At 41.5% G+C, this 22,220-nt stretch overlaps 4 protein-coding genes across 19 annotated transcripts; 2 read left to right on the top strand and 2 right to left on the bottom strand.

The window, feature by feature from the left end:
* Positions 1–58: 58 nt before the first annotated feature.
* LOC107267097 (multivesicular body subunit 12A) lies at positions 59–3,607 on the bottom strand. 7 transcript variants are annotated; one of them, XM_025084298.1, is made up of 9 exons: positions 3,462–3,607; positions 2,828–3,294; positions 2,154–2,285; positions 1,883–2,081; positions 1,673–1,802; positions 1,504–1,587; positions 1,077–1,422; positions 932–982; positions 59–450 (listed from the first exon to the last, which is right to left on the bottom strand). In XM_025084298.1, the coding sequence occupies exons 3-9, from the start codon at positions 2,274–2,276 to the stop codon at positions 415–417; spliced, it is 969 nt and encodes a 322-aa protein (XP_024940066.1). In that variant the 5' UTR covers positions 2,277–2,285; positions 2,828–3,294; positions 3,462–3,607; the 3' UTR covers positions 59–414. The 7 variants fall into 7 exon arrangements, with proteins under 7 accessions (XP_024940066.1, XP_024940065.1, XP_024940067.1 ...); XM_025084297.1 differs by having other exon boundaries at positions 2,828–3,388; positions 3,462–3,595; XM_025084299.1 differs by having other exon boundaries at positions 2,828–3,291; positions 3,462–3,593.
* A 361-nt stretch (positions 3,608–3,968) lies between these two features.
* LOC107267092 (female-specific protein transformer) lies at positions 3,969–9,024 on the top strand. Of its 2 annotated transcripts, none has more exons than XM_015738342.1 (8): positions 3,969–4,486; positions 4,584–4,744; positions 6,253–6,460; positions 7,999–8,064; positions 8,187–8,336; positions 8,406–8,577; positions 8,651–8,831; positions 8,912–9,024. In XM_015738342.1, exons 1-8 carry the CDS (start codon positions 4,134–4,136, stop codon positions 8,929–8,931), a joined length of 1,311 nt encoding a protein of 436 aa, XP_015593828.1. In that variant the 5' UTR covers positions 3,969–4,133; the 3' UTR covers positions 8,932–9,024. The 2 variants fall into 2 exon arrangements, with proteins under 2 accessions (XP_015593828.1, XP_015593827.1); XM_015738341.1 differs by having other exon boundaries at positions 4,560–4,744.
* Positions 9,025–9,053: 29 nt separating this feature from the next.
* Positions 9,054–11,668, bottom strand: LOC107267094. 2 transcript variants are annotated; one of them, XM_025084294.1, is made up of 3 exons: positions 11,573–11,668; positions 9,554–11,123; positions 9,054–9,459 (listed from the first exon to the last, which is right to left on the bottom strand). In XM_025084294.1, exons 2-3 carry the CDS (start codon positions 11,079–11,081, stop codon positions 9,092–9,094), a joined length of 1,896 nt encoding a protein of 631 aa, XP_024940062.1. In that variant the 5' UTR covers positions 11,082–11,123; positions 11,573–11,668; the 3' UTR covers positions 9,054–9,091. The 2 variants fall into 2 exon arrangements, with proteins under 2 accessions (XP_024940062.1, XP_015593831.2); XM_015738345.2 differs by having other exon boundaries at positions 9,554–10,734; positions 10,810–11,655.
* A 148-nt stretch (positions 11,669–11,816) lies between these two features.
* Positions 11,817–22,097, top strand: LOC107267099 (protein pinocchio). Of its 8 annotated transcripts, none has more exons than XM_025084303.1 (7): positions 11,817–12,174; positions 12,247–12,460; positions 12,685–12,947; positions 20,242–20,338; positions 20,507–20,638; positions 20,878–21,007; positions 21,203–22,097. In XM_025084303.1, exons 3-7 carry the CDS (start codon positions 12,839–12,841, stop codon positions 21,311–21,313), a joined length of 579 nt encoding a protein of 192 aa, XP_024940071.1. In that variant the 5' UTR covers positions 11,817–12,174; positions 12,247–12,460; positions 12,685–12,838; the 3' UTR covers positions 21,314–22,097. The 8 variants fall into 8 exon arrangements, 7 of the variants coding, with proteins under 7 accessions (XP_024940071.1, XP_015593846.1, XP_015593845.1 ...); XM_015738359.2 differs by lacking the exons at positions 11,817–12,174; positions 12,247–12,460; positions 12,685–12,947 and adding exons at positions 14,653–15,708; positions 15,794–17,402; positions 17,809–17,981; XM_015738358.2 differs by lacking the exons at positions 11,817–12,174; positions 12,247–12,460; positions 12,685–12,947 and adding exons at positions 14,653–15,708; positions 15,794–17,402; positions 17,799–17,981.
* Positions 22,098–22,220: the final 123 nt, after the last annotated feature.

The raw sequence follows: 22,220 nt of genomic DNA, 5'->3' as shown, positions 1-22,220 counted from the left end.
ATAGTACGTGGTAGGTAAGAGTGATCAATTTACTTATATTAATAATTGAAGTCTGAAATGTTTTGTATAAATATGTATATCGTCTAGTATTATAGGTACATAGTTGTTCTACAGAAGTCTATAAAAATACAATACTAGCTTTCACTAATATAAAGTGAATAAAAATTGGCAGAGGGAAGATATACATTGTAGATACGTTAGTACGAATACATTGATAATTCGTACGTCTCACTATTGAACATATACATTATTTACTCATAGGTTAGTATAAATCACTCACTCAGGCACTCTATTACTCTCGTGGCTAGATTTATATTAATGATACGATAAAAATGTACCATGTTGCCAAGACGCCATGTGACACTTTAGACATCGCGCAGTATCCGCTGAATGCACTAAATCCGTTTATCCTCTTCAAGTCTCCCGCTCGGCTCGAAAATCGTAGAAATACTGCAAGCAAGAGTAGTCCAAAATCATATGGTTAATTTCGGGAAACTGTTTAAACAAGATAAGAGATAACTATCACTAATATCACAATTCTTTTACTGACTTTTAATATTTATAAGATTCCTGCTTTATATATGTAAGTACAGCAGAATCTTGATTTTCTTCTTTACTCGGGAAGACTATGAAAATAATCGGAGCTATACTAGTTGCGCGTACTAATCTATTCTACGGAAACAATTGTGTCAAACGTGACCGAATACTGGCAATTGTAAGAAACACGGATGTGTGGCAATACGCTTCGTTCAAAACGATATTTCCCTAAGTTTTTATCAGTGAAAGGGGGCCACAGATTACGGAAATACGAAAATAATCGAGATTCTACTATATTACATTCCTGAGTAGAAAAATCTAATATTGCCCATTTGCAATTGTTGCTTTCCATTTTGTATAATCCTTTTGACAACAAAGATGCTTGGTAACTTACGTCCTGATCCAGCTCCTTTTGCGATCGAGTTTTTATCACAGGAAGCTTATTCTATAAAGGGAAAAACAATATTTATTAGACTTACATATTGACAGAAACGTTGAGAGCAATGCACTTGGTCAAACATTGAAAATATTTTACTTACAGTTGTTGAATCAACGTGTAAACTAAGAATATTGTTTAAAATGAAAGGAACTCCATCGAGATCGGATGATCCTGGCAGTGTACCATAAATCGGCAGAGAACCGGGGAGCATTGAAACAGGCGGTCGAGGAGCTGGTCTTGTCGGTTTGATCCGAGCATTTGGACTCAATACCTCGTAATCTTGATCATTTGACTCCTTAATATCTATTTTTCCTACATTCACTTGACTAATCTGTGGATAAATACCATTAGGAGGCTTTGGAGCAAATTTTGGTTTTGGAGGCCTCTCTGGTGGTATCCTGCTAGGAGTTCCATTTGAGGAATTTGGTGATATATTTTGAAATGAACTGAAAACAAAAAAGAACACAATAAATTAATGCAAAACTATCGCACTATGATCACACTGCTTTTCACAAGCATAAACTCACTTTATATTTGCATAGGACTGCAAGCTTGAGTTACCATTGCTAACTGTCCCAGTCTTATAACATATTATTACACCATTTATTTCACTGAAATATTTATTGTAATAAAACATAATGATACTATATTATTCTATTTGTATAATTGTGCGTTTTCCTAATAAAAATAACTTACCCTGCATACATGAAGCCTGCAGGAGCTTTTTTAATACGACTGCATACAATAATATCTGTTATCGCTTTAGCACAAGAATCCCTGTTTGTAACTTTGTAACACAGTTGTCTCTTTCTCCAGGCTTTCTGTGCTACAATGTATCACTTATAACATTATTTAGATAAAATATAAAAATATAACCAATAATTAATACAGCAGTCAGTTATATACCAGAATCAACTGTACGTGCAATCAAGCAAAACCCTTCAGGTGGATTTTCTCTCTCACTGATAATCCTAATATCTTCAATGACACAATGTGGTACACCCTCAGTTTTGGAAATACAAATGTATCTACCCTTTTTTTTAATAAACAATCCACTGTCCCTCCACAAATCTGCATCAGAGTCCTGATCATATGTCCTTGATACCTAATACAATCATTCGCACACAAGAAAAAGAAATACATAAAATTATAGGAGGCTTATACCAAAATTTCTTACAGCTGTGAAATTTGATGGGCATTTCTCAATATCTTCCACAATCGTAATGGCAGTTACTGGTCTATCATCAGGCAGCAGTGATGACAGCTGATTTAACATTTTATTATTACTCTTTTGCGACATTCTGGAATTCTAAAAGAAAAATGACATACAGTTTTTGCTTGTATCACATTAGATTTTAAAACTGTTATAAAGTCTGCATGGGTAAACGGCTCAGGTCAAAAAACGGGTAGGACAGAGAACACGTGGTTACGTGCAAAATCGCTTACACACACTCGCTTTTTCACTTAGAATGAATCTTTCTACAGCAGAATTCTATAAATAAACGAATTGAAACTACGTTCAAAGATATAACTCACGTTTGTTAGAGATTGGACGGATGACGTCTAAAAGTTTCACACTGTAAATGTTTAAGCTTGAATCCAATTACTCGGTCAATTAGCTTCAATAATATGACACATTCGCTTTACGAATTTTCTAACTGATTTCTGTCTGAATCTCACATCTAACAAGCTCACAAACGAATTATTGGAACGATTGAAACAACCCAGAGTGTACTTCTTGATTAACGAGCGATCAAGTTTGACGAATTAGTCAACACTGGTATCGTTCGAAGAAAGTTCATCAGAACTCTTCACCGAATTCATTAAGGCGCAAGCAGATAAAATTCTTACACTTCGTTCAGTCGCAGTTTTTCACACATCTCTGCTCTCAGTTGCGTTTTAGTTTAGCCTTCACTTAGATTTTCTTAGACTTGCTATTTCGAGCATCGACCGGCTGTGACGCCGTCGACAAAATCAGCACCGATGACATGGGTTGTATACCTTAACCTATTCTGACCTCATATGATTCTAGGAGCCACCACCCAACCCCCTACCTCTTTTTGCTGCTGCTGTGATTGAACCCACACACCTACAACAGCAGCAATAAGCGATACTCACTCAGTGCTAATTATTAGTTTCCTCCTTTACTCAGTTTTGGGCAATTTTGCATTACTCTAAAGTAACTTCAACGATGCAACTGTGTGCGATTCACTGCGATTGATCGACTTTTCTTCGCCGTGTCTTTGTAGTATTCGTTCGACGGATTAGCACGGATAAGCCCTCGCACCACCAGTCTTCATCCGCTTATCTCCTTCCTGCTGCAAGAAACATGCAACTTTCTATATGCCTTTATTTATGCCTTGTCTTCTCTCGTCCTCATCAGTTCCGATCCCTCCCCTCCATCCAATTCGTCTAAATTAGATGTTTAAGTATGCAGCCTTAGATCTATGCATCGATTGTACAGGGTTGGTTTATCCGATATTACCTCCTAACAGTTGTAAAACAAACGAACGGGGCAGGTCTTAAAATGTCACAATTCCTGCCAGCCCGTCACTACTGACTGCAAGTGATACCATTCAAAGTTTATGAGGTTTTTGATATAGAAGCTCTTTAGTAGTGCACTACTGTCAATCATTATGATGCATCGCTGGTCTCACGGTCGGTCAAGAGCACTCGGAATATTTGTTGATATCAGATCAACAATTCAGGGAACCCTATTATCTTGAAGAGCGGATGAAGATGGCCCCTCAGGCCGCTCTAGACCGAAAAAACTGGAATTGAATGTAATATGGTGTAATATCGCCTATATTCAGCGATCCATCAGGTGCGTGTCTAGACCCATCTGCCGGCCATTCTGTGACCGTCAGTGATCATCGAGTCATGACCAATCATAACGTGCTACACGCTATATAGCCAGTACATAACAAGAACAGTAATAGATGCCATGTACTGGCACATCTCATTGGAGGAGGCAGCCACAAGGAAAGGAAGGAATAGATGCCATGTGACGCCAATAGCTAATGGACGCCAACTAGGAGTTTGGTTCAATTCAATTCAGTTCAGTTCGGTTTCATACAGTTGTAAGTGATTCCATGTGAAAAGTGTAGTGTAACAGAATCCTTTAATGTACTAGACGAATTCGGTATTAGTATTAGAAATGGGACGCAGCTCATCTTGCGATCATAGATCGGATAAACGGCGAAAATATCTAGATCGTCGTGAGTCTCGCGTTAGTGGAAAAATTGAAGCAGAACGGGAAGACCGCAGACGTAGATGGTTAAAACAGCGAGAAGAAGAAATGATGCATGAACTGTACAAAGAGAAAATGATTCTTCGATACGAGATTCAAAGAGCTCGTGAGAAAGAACGAGCAGATTCTGAGCGGGATACATCTGTGTCGCAGGCTGGCTCTAGTAGAAATATCCAAAATTATAAAAGCCAATCGTTACACAGTTTGACTAAATCAGACAAACCACAAACGCCACCAAAAACTACAATTATGTCTGAAAAGTAAGTATAAGTATTCAGAAAAAATGTTTCTTAATTTGTGTTTTGATAAGGTGAAATACTTTATTTTCCTCAGACTAGAATCTCCGAATGGGAATAGATCTTTGTTCCAGGGCCCTGAAGGTACATGTATTAGTGCTCTACAATTAAAGTGTATAAAGGTCAATATTCAACGAAGCTTACCATCAACGGAAGTTACTATTAAACAACTGCAACGTGACATTGTGAATCCTGAGGATATCATATTGAAAAGGCGAGAGGGTAATGTGATCATTTTTTCCTCCTATATTTTCCTTTAATTTTTTGATTTTCCTGAATTCATTATAATGAAAAATATGGATGTATAAATGGCAGCACCGAAGATGTAGATGTCAAGAGAAATGTTTTACATTTACAATATAATCTTTGTTAAAAACACACTCATAATTAAGTCAATTCTATTTTGAACATATTTCTATTATAGTTGATGGAATTTTGTAAAAAAAAAGTATAGTATACCCAAACCCCATGATCAGCAACAACCATGGAAGATAAACTACTATGGAATCCTCTATGGAAGAATTAAATTCAACAGTTGAAGATGGTATAGATGTTTAATCAAGAATATTCTTCTCCGCTTAGGATTTAGCTTACGTGGAACCACACAATTGGAACAGAATTTGTGCCTATAACACAATGGGTGTAAGCTTTAGTTACCTTTTATAATAGCATATTTTTGCTTTCACCATTTTGCACATTATGTATATTTGCTTGGTCCTTGCTTCCTAATTGCATCTATTACTTGACTGGAAACTAAATTTTAAAAAAATTATTAACTTCCTTATATCCATCGAGGCAAACATTACTTTGCACAAAATGTTAAAGTCATTAATTTTATCTTTTTGTTTTCCTATGAACCTTTAATTTTTTATTAAAAAATTCTTTATTCACCATTTAAAATAATTTGAATCATCAGCTTTGCATGTACTACCATTACTTCTTGTAGAGTTTCATTGAATTATAATCATGTTAGTTAACATCTGTTGTAATATTCTAAAACAACAACTGGAAGATTATTAACGTCTGGAAGATATAACGACTGCAAGATCAAAACACGCTATTTACTGAAGATATTGAACATAAATAATTTTACATTAAAAGATATTTAGCAGCAATGATAACACGATCAGATTTTTGAAAGAGACCTAAGAAAAAAACAAGACAATTTGCAAAATAAAAACAGTAAACATTTAAACAACTTAGAACTTCTTGAAAACTGAGGATACAATATGTCGAAAAAACGTATTTTTGCGCAAAATCAGAGCATATAAGTTACTCAACCAAAAGGTTAATTAAGTATTTTTTGATTCAATAAATTTAATAGCTAATATTTACAGCTTTCTCTCTCTCTCTCTCTCTCTCTCTCTCTCTTTCCAATTAATGCAAATAGCTATTTGAAACGGGAGATTGCTTATAATTTCTATATATTTACGTTTTGCCGTCGTTATACGACATAACTCCTTACTTCGAAATAATTCGTTGAACACAGTAAGAATGAATGTCAGAACAACACTTGTCTTGTCAGAACAAGGAACAAATATGAGAGAAAGGAAGATGAGATAAAAGCACATTGGGAAATTAGTAATAATTCGTCAAACAAATTTAGTACAGAAGCTTCTATTAAATTTGAAAGTCCTTTTATAGTATGTACATTTGCTTCGTTACTTGATTGTACGAAGAATTGATAATTATTTCAAAGCATTACTAATACCAGTGAATAATTACGATAGGAGAAGGATCTAAACCGATCTTTGAACGAGACGAACTAAAGCAGGCGGAAAGTAACACTAGTGACGTAGAAGAGCGCCGCAGAGTTATTGCCGTGTTCACGGAGCACGTTGAAAGGTCACGCTCCCCGAAACGACCCAGAGTCTCTCTAAGCTCATCAAGAACGTTTAGTCGCAGTCCTCAACGCATGTCGTTCGAGCACAATTTTAGGTGTGTCACAAACCCGTTCAAGAAACTATCAGTCCACGCTTTGGCAACTTGATAATCTAGAGTCCTTTCTGTTATGAATTGAATCCATGTGTTCTTATTAATATGGATATGTAAAATGAAAAAAGAATTTAACCGAAAGATATGAATATTGCGTCATAGACACATCCAATTTAACAATTTCCTAAAGGTTCACTGGGTCTAAAGATCGAAAGAAAGATCTAAACTGTTTTTAAGGATAGTGAAAGTAGAATCCTCTTATTGTCATTGCCACGCGGCATCATCTAAATTGCTTTTTATAGTATATGTACAACCTTATTACACATTACTGAATAATGCACCCGTGACTGCACATACATTGAATGGAATTTCAGTAAATTACACATTTTTCAGACGGAAGACCATCGGCCTTTTTTTTTTTTTTTTGAAATTGCAATGCCTTGATTTGTTCTAGCTAGGCTAGTAATAATTCAGGTTAGGAAAAGGAAATACATGATGAGACGCGACACCGACGACCACAGTGACGAGTACAGCCGTGTGTTGAAGGCCTGCATGGCTTGCTTTGCACTGCACTTTCAAAATGTTCCTTGCCAAGTAACGCAGTGATGTCGCCTTCAGTCCGCTTATTGGTAATCTTATCTTTTCCAATGGCGTAACACAATAAGCAGCAGACGTCAGTCATGTCATCCACCAAGTCTTTGCTTTTATTACGGGATGTGCTTTTTACATAAATTTGACAATGAAACTCTGCAACTAGAGAAACAATGTTGACCATATTTTAACTTTCCGCAATTTCTCTATCCTTCCTACATTTTCTCAAACAGAATAGTCTAGACATTCGGTGAATGTGTATTGTGCATGCACTTGAACCAGGTAATGTTCAACTTGCCGATGTTACTAAAATCCGTTAGAAAATACTAAAATAACGAGGTGAGTTTTACACTTAATTTATTATCAACCATGTCAATGTTCTTTAATACTAATGGATCAATATTGCGTATCGTTTAGCAGTCGATTCTCATTGGCTTCTCATTCGCTTGAATGCGACACTAATATTGTTATTACATATTGGCGCATTCGCGTGCAAATTCAAGCGAGCTACATGGATTCACTGGATATGAATGTATTCCAAGCATTAACTGCCGAACTTTTCCAACATTTTATTAGTAGATGCATGAGCAATTGAATATTATTTTAAAAAGTTTTTTTGACCTCAAGAGTTCAGCATGACGATTAACGTTTTCCAATACGTCTGATTCAAATGATATTTCAATGTTTAAATGTAAATTAAACGTGACATATCTACGATGATAGACGCAGATCGCACTCATGAGGTCCGCTACATCGAAGATTCGGCTTAAGTAGTGATCTATACATTTTGAAATTACTTTGTGAAGTTCTGAGCAGCATGGTACTAAACCACCTGACAGCTCAGGTTTTTGTGAAACACCAATTGTCTCCAATGTTTGCGGATCTTCAATGATTGCCGAAATTGAACCGCTGGATCATTTTATAATATATAACGTACTGTATTTTTTGAGGCGGGGAGAAGGTAAACACCACTGCGACGAAACGGGACACCGGAATTGTCAAAAGGAAAGCAAGAGGTTGGTTCTCCCTTTTTTTTATATCCCTTTCCCTCCCCTTCTAGCGTGTGATTCTTTACTGCTCTAGTTCCTTCCAGTATTCACGTAAATATTGACTCTTCTAATAACTAGTTCTTTCGTAGTGCTGAGGAGTACAAAGAGAAAAATCTTAAAGCTGCCGAATCGCCACTACGTAAAACCAAATATGAACGTTCTCACTCGAAGGAAGGCGAGGAGAGGCTGGATAAACGAGAACGAGAACGCCGGCAATCTACTGATGTTTATCATTACAGGTAACCGTTAATTTTATTCTATGAGAAACAAGTTCACTAGTTTTCAACATTGCCGTTTTACTTCTGCAGATCTTCCCGAGACGGAACTACATCGTATAGGTCTCATCAAAGAAGATCAAGAGAATTTTCAAGTGAGAGACGCGAGAGAATGACGGAGAGAGAGAGAGATGAAGCTATGAAGAGAAGATTTTTGCCAGGCCAGCACTATTTTGAACAAGTAGCTGTGCCATTTTGCTACGGGGTATGTATTGCGCCACGTTCGACTGCCCGCTTAATTGGATGATCGATAAAATTTCATCTGTTGTCATAAATAGAGCTACCATCCGCCTTACCATCCAAACTTCCATCCGAATTATGCGATGATGCCACCTCGTGGACAAATCCCATTGTTGAGAGGCAGGTTTCCTCCAGGTGCCAGAAACGGTAGAGCACTACCGTGTCCACCCCGCTTTATAACGCAGAATGCTTACAGAATGGAGCCTATTGCCAATCCAAGTAATTTGTCTTTCAATTAATTTTAGCATTTGTCGTTCTCTTCTCATCACTGCCATTTTATTATTGATTTACTTCCACAGGATTCCATCGGATGTTTTAAATGGGGCATGGATAAACAACACGACTTTCTATCTTTGTAATTTTTAGTTTCTTTGTAAATAATTTCATTGAAAATACATATATGGAGCCTTAATTTTGTTTTCTCTTAAATTCATTGCTTCACGTGCAAGAGTAGTGACACTGGAAAATCAAGACCATTATTATTGCACCAGTGTCCAGAACCAACGCATAAAGTTTCGACGAATGCGAAAAATGTATCTGTGATTGAGATGTTCAGCAAGATGGACAAGTAGACTCACGCCAAGACCAGTAAAATAAATAAAGAAAGCTCCTTCGAGATGTTGAACCGTGATTGTTCTAGTGTCCTGCGGCTTGTACTTCTTGACATCCTCTCCTGTTTCGTTTCTGGCCAATTCCCACCTGCATCTGTTGGTCCAGTAATCATCGAATCCAGCTTCTAAGACTCGCAACAAGTGTTTGAAGACGACCGAAGCTAATGGTGAACCCTTTGTCACGATTATCGGCGAATGGAAGGTGAAAATTTTATCCTTTAAAACGCGTATCGTACCTGAACCCATATGATAAAGATAAAGGTAATTGCTAATTAGTTAACCATAATCAGATTGCATAAGTAAATTAACCGAATGTTGAAGCTCAATTACCATTACTTATTTTACTGTTGAAGAATGACGCGTATGACTCGAGGATTCCTGTTGCTATCTCCCCAGCGAAGAACAGATTCCTGTAACCCTCTGAATTTGAATCGAACACTTTGAAGTTCTCATATATCTTTCTGGTCATAGGATCGGACTGATCCTCATAAAAACTACGATGAACTTCTGTACCAGCGAGGATCATTTCTGACTTTAGGAGTTCGTCGAAGGTTGCTATTCCTCTCTCAAGTTCAGGTGCCGTTAGATGACTGACCATTCCACTGTTATAGGCTGCCGTGATTAGATAGGAGAGTAATGACCACGCGACGAAGCCAGTCCGACCCAAGTTGGAGGACGGCAAAGATCCGCCAGTCCTCAGAAATATTGCGATACTCGAGAGAAAGTCATATCTTTCGTTTATCAAGTCGATGTCGTGGCAGTAAGAGATCAGTTGAATGACGATAGCCAGGAGCAGGAAGCTGAGTCCGATGCTTAACCAAACAGAACCGTCAAGAGGCAGAAGGACGTTCTTCCAAAAGTGAACTGCGGTAAAATTGTCATAGTAAGCGATCACGAAGGAGTCCTCCATGTGACCAGGCAGGAAATCGAGCGTGTCCAGTTTGTCAGGGGTGGGAATGGTCCCAGAGAATGATAGAATTAACGTGTCGCGCTTAACTTCCCTCCTCATATCCTTGTCAGACCTTATTTTCTTTGGAAGCAATCGCAGCTTCAAATTTATCCGATCAATTATGATGCTAATGATTTTCCAGCCTACTGCGTTCAATGTACTTTCCTCGTTATCGAATAATTTTCCGACCATAGACAATCCTATCGCGTCGTTCGTAATGAGGGCGTAATCTAGAGTACAATTATTAAGATTTTTCATTTTCTGAGGGAATATTTTGTTTTTAAGGAGGAATCTACCCCCTTCCCACCAGTTAATCACTTCGAAACGTGCTGGCTTGCAATTCGTGCCAAAGGGACGATACGTCAACGCTGCGATAAGTCCGTTCTCCACCTTCACTAGCATTATTACATTCATCTTATTTTCTCTCCAGAGAATTTCCGACGTCCTCATCGAGAGTCGTGCAATTGATTCAGGATTTTTCGTGCGCTCTTTCAGGCAGATGATTATCTTCGCATGGGCCTCCATGCGCTCCATCTGTATGCTCTCCAGAACTTTTTCGAGGCTAGTCAAGTTCTCCGTAAATATCACAATGTTCATGATGTCTATGAGCTTATACGAATTCTTATTGTAAACGTACCATCGATCAAATGTGGATCTCTTCAGAAGATTAGCAGGTTGCTTGCTCGTGTCATTGACGATCATCAAGAAGGTCAAGGTACGCCAATTCGTAGTGCCGATCAGATGGCTCAAGCAATCGGCTAAACCCTTTTCCAGCTCGTCCTCTTCCGGTATATCATAGAGAGTGTAATTCAAAGCAGCGCAGTATCCGGATCCATAAATCGTCACTAGACTCAAAATTAAGCCGCATGTGAGGAAGGAGAAGCGAAACTTGTTTTCACCGGGCAGCATTTTCTATTTCTCCGTCGGCGTATTACTCACTCTCCTTAAGATCTATGACAAGTAAGATTGTTTTACTACGAGACGTCGTTCTCTTCAATTTTCTCTAGCCTGTCTGTAATGGAGGTCCCAACGCCATTCAAATCTATAACTAGACCCTAGAGAGGCGCGAGCGAAGTAATGAATTTTACGGAATCAATCAATTGCCGCTATTCTCCCTTTCTTTCAAATTATTATATGCGGCCGTTAGATCAATTTTTTTTTCCATTAGCCAAATTGCTCGTTATTTTCGTGAAGATTTTGAAAAAATTCTATCGCGGCTTCCTGTTAGTGTGTGAAAATATATCGATCCAATCAGGGGCTCTATAAGAGAAATTTTAAGTCTGCCATGTAAAACTCATTGTAAATCGTCTCTGTATATGGGTAAAACAATATGCACTCGTAGTCATACGAATAGTGGATGACAATATAGACACTTCTGCATTATATTCACAAGTACTCACAGCCATAGCTTGTTTTTCGGTGCTATTCTGTTATTCGAAAAAGGAACAATTCGTAGACGTGATCGAATAGTCATTCGAAGTGTCTGATGCTCTGTAGAGTAACGAACAGCGGTTAGAGGTTTATCAGGCAAATCGGGAGAATAGAGAAAGAAAGAGAGAGGGAGAACGGAATGGAGAGGGAGAGTGCAGCCTATGTTTCTTACAGTTCCCTGCAGTCCTCGACAGTCTTTGGTGGCTTCTTGGGGTTTTCAGTGCTACTCTGTGTTTTGTGCCTCGTTGGCAGTGCATCTTTTCGCTTTTCGTCGTTTGTGCTGACAGTCCGGTCGTGGTGCATGTCTCTATTGTCGTATCTTTCGTAGCTTTAACATTTTGAAAATACCGAGTCACTGCCGCTGCACCTAAATTGTCGTCACTTGAGAATTGAACCTATAAGTGGAGCAAGGAAGGTGAACGAATGTGGGTTCTTTTGCTTTTTCAAAAACAACGAAAAGGTTATCGTCGGCTTTCATTGTCTCAAAGTATCAGTAGTAAAATACCATAGTTGAGAGCTAAATCTGACTCTGATTCCCTTGGAACCTGTGGCATACGTTCAAGGGACTGCGGTAGGTAATAAAGATAGGTAGGAAGGAGTCAGGAAAAGAGAAGGTGGAAAAGTAAAAAACAACACATTAAAGGACTCCCGGGTGATGAAACAAGACGAAGGAGAGGAAACAAAAAGAAGATTAACGAGGGAGTAAAAACCGAAAGGAGAAAGAACAGATTAAATAAAGTGAAAAGGTTCGTACAGAAGACGAAGGAAGCAAGTAAAAAAAGGAAGAACTGTGAGGCATTCCCACGAGATAGCGCTGTCGCTGCGATTATAGTATAGGAATCGACAAGAGCGCACAGGTACAAAACGGCAGTAATGTCCTTGAACTCTGATTGCTTGAAGATATTGATAAAAGTTTGCTTTAACCGTAAAATTATGAGAAGAGTCTGTAGAGCAGGGTAGACCTTTGATCGTAATTTTTTACATTCCCCCCCCCCCCTCTTTCTCACTGTCCCTCTGTCCTTGCTTTTTACATTCGCAGCCTTTATTCTTATCTTGTGAAACTGCTCTTATCGATAATTAGCAATGACGTGAAAGCCGAATATCTGTACGAATTAAGGAAGCTATTCTTCGAAGATCCGGCGTTTTGGTATACATATTACATTGGAAGAGTTATCATTGTCAATTCGATGTTGGTTTAATCAGCAATTGAAAGTTCTTACGACGAAAGTTAGAAGATGCGAGTAAGTGGAACAATGACAGAATTTGAGGAAAATGTCTCTTTCGATGTGGACGATCCGGACTTTGTTATTTCGACATCTTGCAGTGACTATTCCATAATAAATGGTAAGTTTACGTGAATTTAAGAAGCCACATTGCTTCCAATAGCTGTGTTATATAGAAATATATTGAAAGGATTAAGCTTGATTCACATTATTACGCAATAAATTGTATTCGGAAAGAATGACAAAACATAAGAAAGCGATAAAAACTTGGCACTGTTTCTCCGGTTATTTTGTCTTAGTGCCACTCTGTCCTTAATTTTTAAAAATTCTTTTTGAATTTCCCAAATTTATCATCAAGTGCGAAATAAACGGACTCATTAGAAATACATTAGTTCGTGAAAGCAAAACACACATTTGTCTTTTCTCGCGAACGGAAGACTTACGAAACGATAATGCAGGTAAAATAAGTGTGTAGGAGATTGATGCTTTGATATTTTACAAAGTAAAAATTGTGTAGCATATGGGCCTGCTACTCGATTGATGTCTTATTACTCGCGTTGTCAGCACGTGATTTTCTTTGCAGGTCACTCACTTATCGACACGTCTCTTTCAATAGTAGCTTGTAGATGGTGCCACTGCGCCAAAAATATCTGTCGTCGCATCATACACTACCTCGTTCTAGACAGTAGCCAGGCGGACTAGAAGATTTTCCTCAAACTGGGTTAAAATTAAAAAGAACCGTCTGTGAAAGGAAGAAAGGATTGGGATTTTCGATTTCCTGGCCTTTCAACTTGCTTCTTTCTTGCAAGTTTCTTATTCGAAACTTTGTTTTATTAAAGGACGTTGGGTGGAGCTGCCAAAGAATCTGACCTTAGTTGTGACGTAGCAATGTCTCGTGACGCGTCCTACTTGACCGTGGTTGACCCAGAGAAACTTTCCGCAAAGGTTATCGGACCCCCAATGAATCTATAGGCTTTGACCCAAACAAATCCAATGTCTTTTGTGCTATAACCTTCCCCCGCCAACCGTAAATTGTTGTTTCTAATTTTTGCACAAGCTTTTTTATACGACGACGCGAGTTATAGTTATGTTACAACTCGTCTCCGCGCTGTCTTCTGGCGTAAGTCGCTAAGAATTTGCTGCAACTTACAGCTTACTTTATTTATTCCACAACAAGAACTGTTACTGGAACAAAGGTTGACGAGATTCGCGAACGCGTGAAAGAAATGTGTGACAAGAGCAGTGCATCATTGTGAAAATGCAGAAGTATTCTTTATGCGCTCTTTTTAGACACATAAATTGTGTGCTCGTGGGTAGAACATAAGGAAAGTGCAAAAAGTGGAATATCGAAAAGACGATGTGCGCGGACCTTCGGCTTTCACGCGACTCGCACGTGGTCGAATTCATTTGCAGAGACCGCTCAAATCCTTTATCCGTTTCTCATTACATCGACTCCTGATATTATACATTCACTTTCATCGTATCTGCTCATCGTTTTGCATGCGGATATATTTAAAGTTCATTTTAAGCTTTTTCTTTTCATGACCTTTAAGTTTTGCTACATGTCGATATAAAATAATCTTTGGAACTTTCGCCGCGCATTTAGAAAATCACGACATTTGAATGTGACAGATAATCCAAGCAGACTGCGTGATTTTGACGTGCTCGGAAAATAATGCGCCACTAGCAGCGGAATTATTCGTTTCGTGTTGGTCTCATCGCCAGGAGAGTGAGAGAGAGAGAGAGAAAGAGAGAGAGAGAGAGAGAGAGAGAGAGAGAGTGTGAGTGAGAGGCGGGGGGCTCTGGGACGAAGGCCAACACTCTTCTCTCTGGCTCCTCACTTCTCCTTTGTAATCGCAGTCTCATGACTTATGAAAATCCAAAGTTCGCATTACTCGTGGGTCGATCCCCCTACGGGCGCAGATCTGCTAGACAATCAAAGGCGTCCAACACTTGACAGCGGAATATTCCTTTCGCTCGCATATCGATCACCAGGAAACTTTTGATTTACTTCCTTGTGGTAGGGTAGCCTGTCCCCCTACTTCTGTATACACAGCCGAGCATGGTGCCGTCGGCTTATCCGAATGTCAAGCTGGAACAGCGCGATTCGCAGGAACCTGCGATCGTTCTCGTGCGAGAACCTTATCTTTATTAAATCTAAAAGCGATCGAAGAGCTACGTTCACGGTTCAGTCGGTTTCGTCGCGCGCGGCTTTACGAAGGAGCACACACGACTATCTTTCTTCACTCTTTTTTTTCTTATCTTTTGCCTAGAGAATATCTTGTTGTCTTTCCTCTCCCTTTTCCTTCTCTTTCTTCCGTCGGACCGTTCGTCTCGCAGCTCGCTCGTAACGAACTCTCGAGGTTGCTGGCCGATTCGAAGAATGCAGACGAGAGAGACACAAAAAGCCATCCCCGAGACATCTCTTCTCTTTTCTCAGTCTATCTGCCTCTCTCGCACTCCCTTCGAATCCCAACCCAAAACCTGTGCGCTTCTCATTCATACTTGAGGCAAGATCATAGCGTCTTGGGTAAATTGACCTTTATCAAACAATAGTTGATCGTTGAGCAACGAGAGCGAAACTCGATTGAGTTGCCACAGCAAATAAATCTTCATTGGCCTTGCCGCGCCATTAATCGATCGCGGGTGTCGCTCGAGTGTCGCGCACCGACCGAGCTGGAGAAGAGCAAGATAAAAGTGGAGCCAGCCGAGGGCATTATTCCCGAGAGGAAGTTGACTGGTCTCATTGGATCTGCCACACGTAGAAACACAGGGACATTGATGTCGCTCGACCTTCCACGCTTCCTCAAAGAATCGCCGCGCGGCGAAAGTCCTTGAACCACGAAGGTCTGGTCTTCCGAAGGCGTCTTCGCTTTATTCAGGTTAGCTATCCTTGTGTCCTATGTCTTTTATTACTTCAAACACGCTCCATCTAATACCTTGTTGCTTTCTCTTTCCGTGATGCAGCTTCTCCGTTGTACCTGATAAGAATACGAAGTACCTAATAGCTCGGCCACACGGAATCCCCCTCAGAAATAATCGACGTATTCTCGTCGAGCAGCCACCGTTGTCGATTTTATAACGAAAATGCTGGATCCTTTGAGGTTCATTGAATCTCGGCTCACTGGCGAACCTCTAGCGGCCAGTGAAGTCGGTACGACCAGTGCGACCTCGTGCGACGAGAACTCTTTGTCGTTGTCGTCGGCTCTAGCAAAAGCTTCGCTACGTTTCGCTTGCGTCCTGCGCGGCTCAGCGACAGAGATGCAATTCCGTCGAAACGTCACGAGGGAAATTAACGAAGACGAAGAACTTTATGGAATTGCAAGGAAGTTGCTGCTTGTTGATTGGAAGTGCACCGTATAAGTCGAACTCGAGGGGGCTCTGGTTTGCTGGCTAACGAGACCCGCGAATCCTTGCGACCACCGATCAACTAGGACTGCGCTCCTAGCTGACGTTTTCTTTTTCTTCCCTCTCTTGTCTATTTCTTGAGTTTCGCAATCGCGATCCTTCTTCTCCCTTGGTTCTTTCCTACTTCTATAGAAATGCATTTGTTCTTAACGGTGGAATCCGTATTTATTGAACTGACTGATTTACATTAGCAGAAATCTCATAACATCTCTTTGAATATAAAAGTGATCCGCTGGAGTGGAAGAGGCATGCTTTCGATGTCTTTGGTGGATATCAATCCTTTCTGAAATCAAATTAACTGACAATCGAATGAGAAGAAGCAACCGAGACAGAGAATCGCCTCTTCCGCCGAACTTATCATACTTTTTCTCCTCCCAATCAATATGGAAGTGGTACGCCTACTCTCTTATTATTATTATTAGATGCGCTAACGTCATTAACCATCCCGAGAGGGAAAAAACGTCGGTCGACGTCGTGCTATACATAGGTGTGACGTTCCGTTGCGTTCAACTCTTTGATCAATTAAAGGTTTTACTGAACTCGCAAGGTTGTACGCCATTTTATGCTGACTCGCACGAAAATACAGTTTAAGCGAGGCTTCTTCCTTCGCAACAGTTTTCATTTGTTCTCCACGCTTTGCGCTGCGAAGAAACGGTCGACTCTTAAGACTCTTAAGACTCTTAAGGCCGTCGGCCACGGGTTAAAATTCGCCTTGGTACTACGACAGCGAATCAATGGACAGGAAGAGCTGCGATGAGGAGCTTGCGTGCTCGACACGTGGGCGCACTCGAGGGAGACCGAGGGGAATATCGGCGACACCTCCGATAGCAGCGTCAGCTTCAGATGTTAGAGCAACGTCACGACGAGAGAAACGTCTAGCGCGACGGTCAGTGACGTTCCTTTACGACGCCCCGGGGCCGGCGCCACGACGACTTATATAAGAGCTGGGCGCATCCGTGCTGCTCAGTCGACGTTCGAAACTTGACGAGTGCGGACGGATTGATAGAGCGAGCGTACGCGAATATCCTAGTGTCATATAGCTGTTCGCAGCAGTTTCAGTCGAAGAAGAGGACGTTCCCGATCGGCTCTCTCGAGAGGACACGCGAGGAAATCAAGAAAAGGAGTCGTCACCACGACCTTCCTAGTGCCATTCGGATTAATAGCCATAGTAAGTGCCTTGTGAAAGATAGATCCAAGTGGTAAAAATTATTCCTTCGTCTTCTTTAGTTAATTGTGCAACACTTCGCATGTGAATGTGCTTTCAAGGGGGCCGATTTCTCAAAGTTCAATGAGGTTTTTCTAGCAAGATTAGCCAACCGTATGCCTGCATTCCTGCACATTTCCATCTTTTAACGAATTCTATATCTCAGCTGCGAATTTTGAGATTTTGAGATTTCGAGATTTTCAAGAAAGAAATGAAGGAATTATTCGCGATACTGAAAGGTACGCGGTACGCGCACACTCGATATATACCCAGTGGCATTATATCTGACGATTTAAGCAGTGCGACATGAAGCGTAAAACGGCCTAGCAGATCGGCTGCTAATCAATACTCTCCAACCAGGAGAAGCCAGGAGAAGCCAGGAGAAGCCAGGAGAAGCCAGGAGGCCAGGAAGCATCAGGAGCGCCCCGCAGCGGCAGTAACTTCGGGCCTCGTCTCTCGCGCGGGTCAAAGTTCATTCGCACCGCGACGAAACCAACTCTTTACTGTGCATCGTATTCGCGAAGGGGAAGGACAGGAACACGAGTATGTATCTTATGTCAGTGCGAAAATGGAAAAAGGCAAATCATGGAGTCTGCCTTTTTCAGACTCCAACGTGCGACTGGCTAATTGTGATTCCCCTTTTACGCTTTCACGTCATCTGGAATGCGCAAACGCACAACAGGAGATAATAATAAAGTCACAAGGGAATAATAAAAAATTTGGCTTCGTTTCCGTTCGTTGTCATAGTGTGAATCAGCCTTTAGAGCTGTTCCAAGCTCGGAGATTTTTCGGCGTTTTTTAAAATTATAATAAATTTTTTGTATAGATTAAGTCACAGACAATTGACAGTACAAAAAGCATGCAATATAATTTCAGTGTAAGAAGGTCATTTTCATCGACTCGCCTCAACCTCTTAACCCGCGAAATTTTCAACACGATTGCATAACTCGGTCAGTTCCATTCCACCAATCGCGTGGGATTGCGCTCTGGAATTTTCATTTGATTGCTACGTTATCTACTCAGCGTGACACGGCCCGTATCGAGCAATCAACGAGTTTAGCTTGAATTTCTCTTACGCGTTATTTTCTTCTGAAAACACGCAGGCAGACCTTTTGACGCCGATGAAGACTCGTGAAAGGAAGCCAAGTCGAATTCCAAGTACTTTTGCCGTTCACTTTAAATTAAGAAAAGAAAGATTAATTTGTCCCTTCGATCTTTGAACCTGATCCAACCTGATCTAATCTAACTTAATCCTCACTATTCTCTTCAAAAGTATCCTCTCCTTTTTTCAAGAGAATTCCATTGTTACTTTGCTCTTGAGACTGTAAAGAAGAATCCCGATTGCTACGAAGGGGTCGATTTGTGCCACCTGCCACCAGCAATGAGTCTTCGAGTTTCTATTCTCGCGTCGCAGCCCGTGTAAAGATGTGCGATCATGAGAACCTTAGGATGCACGGCAACTCTTGGCCAAGACAAAAGTCCGTATTCGCAACTCGCTCTTAAACTCACTAACAGAGTCGCTTGTAGTGAAAAGTCACTAAGAAAACATTTAAAAGCGCGCTATGACCACTAAAAGCGAGTTCTGAATACGGGCTAAAGTCTCGACATTCGACCATTGGCTATTTTTAGGCAATTTGCAGGTTTTAAGATTTCTTGCTGACTGCGCATCTTGACCAATCTGCTGTTAATGAATGAGAAATTGTGAAAGTGAAATTAACAATCATTACTCTGCTGACATTCGAACAATAAGGGGGCAATATGCCCTAGTCGGTTGTTGTTGTTGTAAGTGTCTGTCTACTGGACATCTTGGACTGCCGTGTCTGTGTGAATGAGCGATCTACGTCGTCCCCACGCTTATTTATAACTCCACGAGCTTACGACGGACGAATAAAGGATGTGCAGGTTATAAATAGAGAGAGGCGAATCTTTGTCCAGCGTCATAACTGGGCCGTCATCGGGAGCACATCGTTTCCCATCTTCGATTGCTATTTGTTACGCAATGAGACGCTTCCCCGACGCCCCGGCAGCTCCTGCCTCCTTCCCTCGTTCGCTCGTTGCGTTCTAGACCGAAAAGTAAGCCGCGTTGCGTGATCTTTCCTTGCGCCTCTGCGTCTTCTCTGGCAACGAGTAGCGCATTCCTTTTCTTTCCTCATAGAAGACAGCTCCTCTTGGATAAACTCACGGAAATGATGTAAGCCTACAGTCGTTTATGACGATTACCGATAACGAACACGCGAACGACACGAGGGTCGGAAAGAGACGTTAGTTTAGGTTAGGTTAACCTACTAGTACGAGGGATCGAGGAGTAAATGCTCAAAGCTGCTGGCCTTTCTATTTTAATTTGAGAATCAGTTGCACCGTGAGCTCTTAGGCTTAATCGGAGTGGCGTAACCAGACATACGAAAATTCTCAGCTCGGAAGCTTTCTTTTGTGGAAAGTAAAAGTGCGCGGCAATGTACGACATAGACGACGGATGCGTTACGAAATACTTAGAGTGTAAAAGCGCTTGCGCCTGTGAATACGCCCGCAGCTCGTCGCCCGTGGGTGCTCGGGGCTGCTCGGGGCTGCTCGGGGCTGCTCGTGGCCCATCTAGCTCTCTATTTATTTGTCAAACGTCTATCGATCTGCCGTCTAACGGCCCGCGGAGCATCTAACGGTTGCTGCTGGCAAGCGACAGGCTAGGCCAGTTTCCCGCTCACTTATCAGGCCCCTGGTGGCATTCGGGAAAGGGAAAGGAATAAACGAGTGCGCCAACGACGACGTCAATGCTAATTAGGCCTTTTTTTTTCTTTCTCTGTTTTAGCATTAAGCCACAGCGAGTACGAAGAGCAGAAAAGCGTCGACAACATGTCTGCCACGTCCGTTCAGGCCACTGCTACGGAGAACATCTCTCGTCACGGGTACGTTTCTTCCATAGATTTCATTTTGTTCCGTTAGATGCCACACGCACTGTTGCCTCCATTCGGAGCGTGCGCTCGGATAAATTGTGTTTCAAGAAAATCAGGGCACGCAGGTGTCTTGCTTAACGATTGCTCTCAATTTCGAATGAACATTCTCGGACTTTGCAGGAGTAACGTGTCCTTGTCCTGTCAGAGCCTCTGCGACAGCGTTGACGATGATCTTCAGACTTCGCACCCCCAGTACCAGGACACCATTCTCACAATCGAGGAACTTCGTGCTCAGCTCAACTCTTGCTTTACGTGAGTCTCTTCCGCTCGCTTATACGACTCATGGATGTGCTGCAATGCGTAGCTCGATTAGATTGATAGCTGACGTCGCAATTCATCGCTGAATTGAGCAATCAGCAAGAAATGCCCTAGGATAATAGAATCCAGTGCGATCCAGAATGAAAGACCGTTGCATCATTTGATCACTCGAAATAATCGAAGAGACGCAATGGAAGTGTCTGTTAAGAATACATATTTCGATATGATTACAGATGTGGCGTTTCGTGGAGCGAGGAGCACGTGTCCCTCGACTGCAGCGAATGCGGCGGCTATTCGCTTGAGCGACCCTGTCCACTTTGCGACGGTCGCTGTCACACGTCCTGGAAACGCGACCTTACCATGGTGAGCAAAAGTTCTTGAGAGGAAGGTTTCGTCAGCAGCAAGTGCGCAAGTCCGCAAGTCCGCAAGTCCGCAAATCCGCAAGCGCGACTGTTGACGACTAAAGAGTAAAGAGTAAAGAGTAAAGAGGGGGCAATCCTTCCATGAAGCTAATAAAATGTGAAATGAGAAATGAGAAATGTTAAATTTGAATTGCAGTCGCACGCCAGTGGCAAGGCGAGATGGTTGGGCGAGTGTGGACTGAGTTGCGGACCCTCTCTCGACGAGTCCCTGGTTCCCGCCCTCGAGAAGCTCCAAGCTACGTCCTGAACGAAGCAGAGTCACGACCAGGGCGCTGCCACGACAATGCACAAGACTTAACCATCCGCATTCATAGTGACACACTCACCCACCACCATCGTATCGATCGTATCATTTGGGAGGAAGGCGGCCGAATAGGAAGATCAGCACGACATCAGCGCGATTGGTGCAAAGACGTGGCAACTCGGAATTTAGTATATTCGAGTTTAATCGCGTGTCCGAAATTCTCTGGACCGTACGAGGGGAAGTGGCCAAGGTGAATGGTATCCCGGCTCTTAGAGAACAATTCGCGAGAAATTTCTCGACTCGAGTTGCAGCCGAGCCGCGATGCCGGGACGTCGCATGTCGTGCTGCGGAGAAAGTGGCCGGTACATATTTTGACAGAAGTCCAGGCGCCTCTCGTCTTACGCCTGGCGTCGGTGACTACGTATGTGCTATGTGAATGTTAGGACAGACAGGCACGAAGAAAACTAGCAGGACGAGTGATCCTACTCAAGTTCAGCTTAGCTAACGCACGGAACGAATGAATATTTGTGAAATTACGGGTAACGTCTTAGGCATCCACTTGTCTTTGGTGCGAGACACCCCCTTCTCACTCAACTTCATTCATTTTCCCATTAATGTTGAACCGGCATCCATACAGTTTTCCAAGGTATTATTAGCACATCAGATAAATGCACGTTTAATTCTTTGGAAAATATATCCCGGTCCTGACTATTATTTAATTTATCCCATTATTATTTATCTTCGTAATGTTCTGACTGTGGGCTAAATAAATAACTTTTCCTGAAAACTTTTTTTCTTACGTAATGAGTTTTCACCGTGTCAGCCAGAAAAGCAAAGAAATGCTGCATGACGAGCGAACAGTCGTCACCTGTTTTCAACTGCTTCGAATTCCTGTAATTGCCCGATGCTC

Source organism: Cephus cinctus, unplaced genomic scaffold, assembly GCF_000341935.2.
Source record: "Cephus cinctus unplaced genomic scaffold, Ccin1 Ccin1_scaffold0342, whole genome shotgun sequence".
Taxonomy (NCBI): Eukaryota; Metazoa; Arthropoda; class Insecta; order Hymenoptera; family Cephidae; genus Cephus; species Cephus cinctus.
The sequence above is the reverse complement of the archived record's forward strand: the minus strand, read 5'-3'. Positions and strand labels throughout refer to the sequence as shown.